Genomic DNA, 5,098 nt, shown 5'->3' on the forward strand with positions numbered 1-5,098 from the left:
GCAACCCTCAGATAGGGGGGTCCTGTCCCCCCGACGCCCCCGTGATTTCCGCCTATGCCAATAAAGCCACAGCAGAACTGTTGTGCGTTTCCAAGAAATTCAGCGTTGATTCGTGTCTGAATGAATCCGCGTTTTGAACGAATCGAGTGAACCAATGATTCAATGACCCTTTCATAAAGAGAGCTGTTTACTTCATTCCTGAATGAATCGAATGAATGAATGACTCAATGACTTTCTCATAAAGACATTTACCTCCACCTACTGGCAGTTTTAGTTTATTATTTAGAGTATCATAAAGTGATTCTGTCATCATTTACTCACCCCCATGTTGTTTATGGAACATAAAAGAAAATAATGAAGAATGTTGGTAACCAAAAGAAAAACAAGAACAAAAACAAGCTGAGTTTGGTTACCAATGACTTTCATTGTATGAACAAAAAATACTGAGATGTTTTTAAAATTATCTTTGTTTATGTTCCATAGTTTATGTTAGGCCATTATAGCCTAAACGTTTATGTGTAATATGTGTTCAATCAAAAAATATATTTCTTTCTAAAGCAACTTGTTGTAATGTCTACTTGATACTTATTATTATTATTTTCACAGCCAAATTTAATTTGCAATTAATTCGATTAATTAATCGCCACATCATGTAATTACTTAGATAAAACATTTTAATTGACTGACCGCCCTAAAAATTTTCAGGTAGGTGTAACAATAGGGTTAAGATATTTAATTTTTTTTAATTTTTTTTTTACCAATTATCCAAATAATGTTTAGTCCTAGAAAGCTATTATTATCAGAACACGTGAGCATAACATAGCGGTTAGCAGATCAATGAATGAGAAGGCAGCGTTACCAGAGTTGCCCATATACCACACACCATGTTACAGCACAGTAGGGCTATTGCAAACAGAAACAATACTGTACTACATAGATGTTTCCTGTGGGCTCGATTTTTAAATGGACTTTGCTGTTCCGATGAGCATGAATGGTATATGAGTGGAGCGCTCACGGACTGAGCGGAGCGCACATGCATAGAGCGGGATAATAAGCAGAGCTTCACACCACGTGAAAGTGAAACCTGAGCAGTGAACTAATTTTCAGCAGCCGGAATTTCGGTGCATCTATAATTATTGGCGACATCAGAAATGGATATTATATAAAAGATGCTTTTTTGAATATTTTAGCAATTTAAAAATCTTAAAAAATAATTTTTTACACGGCACCCCTGCTTTCGACAGACGGCACCCCGGTTGGGAAACACTGCTCTGAGACACACTGGGACTTGAGAACCAGTGCTAAACTAGTGAAAAATAATTTTTTTGGACAATCGTTTTGCTCTAACCTGGATTATTAACATGAGACAGGTGTGACGTCTAACCTAGACAATGAGTGTCAGACAGGTGTAACATCTAACCTAAACTGTGAGCATCTGACAGGTTTAAATGTACAACCTGGACTGTGTGTGTGAGACAGGTGTGACTGTGTAACCTGGAGTGTGAGCATGAGACTCGTGTACGTCTAAGCTATACTGTAACAAGTGTGATGTCTATCCTGGATTATGAACTAGAAATGTGTAACATCTCACCTGGATTGCGAGCATGAGAAGGGTAATGTCTAACCTAAATTGTGAGCACCATAAGGATGTAACGTCTAACCTTGATTCCATGAGTGTGAGACAGGTGTAATGTCTAACCTGGATTGTGAGTGAGTGAGGTATGACACCTAACCTAGACTGTGAGTGTGAGACGAGTGTGAAATGGTCTAACTTTGATTGTGAGAGTGAGATAGGTGTAACGTCTAATCAGGATTGTGAGCATAGAGACAGATGTAATGGTCTAATTAGGACTGTGAAAGTAAGACAGGTGTAACGTCTAACCTGTATTGTGATCATCAGACAGGTGTAACGGTATAACTGGGATTGTGAGAGAAACAGGTGCAACCTCTAATCAGGATTGTGAGCATGAGACAGGTGTAACTGTCTAACTGAGAGTGGGAGTGAGAGAGATGTAATGCATTACCTGGATACTAAGCGTGTAAAAGATGAAAACTAACTTGGATTGTGAGAGTGAGACAGGTGTGATATCCAATCAATATTGCAGGTATGAAACGAATAAAACAGTTTAACTTGGATTGTGAGAGTGAGACAGGTGTAACATCAAATCAGGATTTTGAGCATGAGACCGGTGTAACTGTCTAATTGGAATTGTTAGAGTAAGACAGGTGTTAACGTCTAGACTAGACTTTAAGTGTGAAGCAGATAAAAACAGCCTAACTTGGATTGTGAGAGTGAGACAAGTATAATGTCTAACCTGGATTATGAGTGTGAAACAGATGAAATGGTCAAACTTGGATTGTGAGAGTGAGACAGGTGTAACGTCTAATCAGGATTATGAGCATAAAACAGGTGTAACAGTCTAATTGGAATTGTGAGAGTAAGACAAGTGTAACATCTAAACTGGACTATGAGCGTGAATCAGATGAAACAGTCTAATTTGGATTATGAGAGTGAGACAGGTGTAACATCTAATTAGGATTGTGAGCATGAGACCGGTGTAACGGTCTAACTTGGATTGTGAGCACGAGTCAGGTGTACCTGTCTAACTGGGATTGTAAGAGTAAGACAGGTGTAACGTGTAACCTGCATTGTAAGTGTGAAACAGCTGAAACAGTCTGTAATCAGGATTGTGAGCATGCGACCAGTGTAATGGTGTAACTGGGATTGTGGGAGTGAGACAGGTGTAACGTCTTAACTTGAATTGTCAATATATGAGACTAACCTACATTGTACGCATTAGACAGATGTAACAGTCAAACCTTGAGTGTGTGTGAGATAGTTATAACATCTAACCTGGTAGGAAGGGTGCAGCAGCCATCTGCTGTCAGTCTGACCTGAGTCTCATAGCTGTCCGCCGGACACTGGACGGGCTTCACTGGTGGACACTCTACTGTGCTGCAGTCTACACTGAACACTGAACACAAAACAAGACATAAAACATTTATCACTTCTCATTAAATCCTGTAATTAACACACCTCATCAAACTCTCATCCAAGCAAATGATTTACCTGTTATATCACACTATAAACTTCAACATACTGTTTACAGTGCTTAAGTCATTATATAATGTAGGTTAAGTTTTAATGTTAAATATAAAAAAGAACAAAAACAAAAATGAAATGGCATTTGCAGCAGGTTAACATCAAACAACAGATCAATCAATAGACAGTTTCAAAGGCAAGTTATGATTACATTTCTATGACATATGAATAATGTGAGCTGATGAATTCTTCCCAATAAGAACTTTTATCAAGTACATTTTCCATTTCATGTAAACTTTTTTTTTTTTCCAGAAAAGTGTAATTTACAAAAACAACCCCAATACATATGTGTCCTATCTACCAAACTGTCTCTGGAAGCAGAACCACTCATGTGTCTTCAACAGCCCATGGCTTTGGCGTGTCTCAAAGGCTTTGGCAAACTCCCAAATCACAAAATCGCTCTCTTTGGTGTATTGGGAAATAATTACTGTTGCTTTTTTATGTTGTGTTGAAGCCAAGAGCCTATCTCTGCTCAAGGCTGCCACATTGCAGCAAAATACAGCATGACAGAAGAAGATATATTCAAATTAAGGTACTATGACAGCATCATGAGATAACCTGCAAAGAATTCAAATCTATCACTATCTGGTTTCTGGCGTGGATTGCCAAGACTCCACAACAATCCATCTATTGCTCTAGCAGGAAAATAATCTGATATTGTAATAGAAGTTGGCAATGCATGCTCTTTATATTTGAGAAAAACCAACATAGAGGAATATTTTACCAAAAAATGAAAACTCTGTCATCATACACTCACCCTCATGTCATTCCAAACATGTATGTTGTTTGTTTTTCATGGAACACAAAAATTGAAGCTCTTTGAAGAACCTTTACACAGTCATTTCCATACAATTAGGGATGTAAAAAATGGACATGATGGGTAGAATTTGTATGCTTTGGCAAAATATTCCTTTATACCATGCTAGTGTAGGCTGGTTTAAACTGGTTTGGTTGCTGTTCTCCAACAAAACTAGACTAGTGGAGCTAGTTAACCTACATGGTGTCATGTGAAGATGGAATCAAGGAAGTCACAACAGTTAACTTAATATTGGACTTTATTACCTGGTTTGCATTCGTAGAGATCACAACACTCGCCAGGTTTGCCTGAGCTCTTGGATACAAGGATGTTGAGGTGCCCGGGCTGGCAAACTTTCCTCAGACACCCGGCTGGGCTACACACGCAGCGGCTGGGCAGGGGGCAACATTCACCTGGTGGAGCATAGCCCTCGATCAATATAGAGTCCTCAGGGCAGCGTGGAGAAAACTGCACCTCACATCTCGCCTTGGAGCAGTCCGGCCTTTCCTCTACAGAGAAAAAGAACACATTTTTGTCATTTCTGATGTTCAGCTATGCTTAATAGTTATTCTTTTCGTGTGAGTAAAAACTGGCAAGTAAATAAAGTTACTCACCAGTAACATTATTAAGAACTGCAGTATGGTTTAAATTGAATTGTAAGAGCGGTAGTCAGACTGTTGCTGATGTAAGTGACATACACGATTCAAATCACAAACCAAAACAATCTATTAAAGCAAACATCTGTCAGGACTCACACCACACATTTTTATCTTAAAACTCCATGTGGTGATACATATGCGGAATATTCCTTGCATTAAGCCTCCAAAACGAAAATATGAGGTATTTGTCTTCATGTCTTCATGTTGTGACAGGTACCGTTTCACCAAGAGACAGACTAGTTTGTCATGTATATGAGCTGTGACACATTGACATGCTGTTTGTCACATATGCATGGAAAAAAATTAATAACCACATTGTCATGAGAACAAAAATAATAAAATTAATTAACAAGACAGTTTCATCTTTAAGAGTTTTTTAAAAAGTCAACAAGGCTGCATTTATTTGATCAAAAATACAGTAAAAAAACAGTAATATTGTGAAATATTATTGGAATTTAAAAGAACACTTTTCTACTTTATATATATATTTTAAATTGTAATTTCTTCCTGTGATGCAAAGCTGAATTTTTACTCCAAAAA

General features: G+C 37.9%; 1 protein-coding gene across 1 annotated transcript in view; it reads right to left on the bottom strand.

Moving 5' to 3' along the window:
* LOC107730553 (cysteine-rich motor neuron 1 protein-like) overlaps positions 1-4,522 on the bottom strand; it is a 58,872-nt gene extending 54,350 nt beyond the window's left edge. The window contains 3 exon segments of the mRNA XM_016541406.1: positions 2,855-2,975; positions 4,166-4,408; positions 4,510-4,522. Coding sequence (XP_016396892.1) covers positions 2,855-2,975; positions 4,166-4,408; positions 4,510-4,522 — 377 coding nt within the window.
* Positions 4,523-5,098: the final 576 nt, after the last annotated feature.

The sequence above is a fragment of the Sinocyclocheilus rhinocerous genome, unplaced genomic scaffold (assembly GCF_001515625.1).
Source record: "Sinocyclocheilus rhinocerous isolate Xijiao unplaced genomic scaffold, SAMN03320098_v1.1 scaffold609, whole genome shotgun sequence".
Lineage (NCBI taxonomy): Eukaryota > Metazoa > Chordata > Actinopteri > Cypriniformes > Cyprinidae > Sinocyclocheilus > Sinocyclocheilus rhinocerous.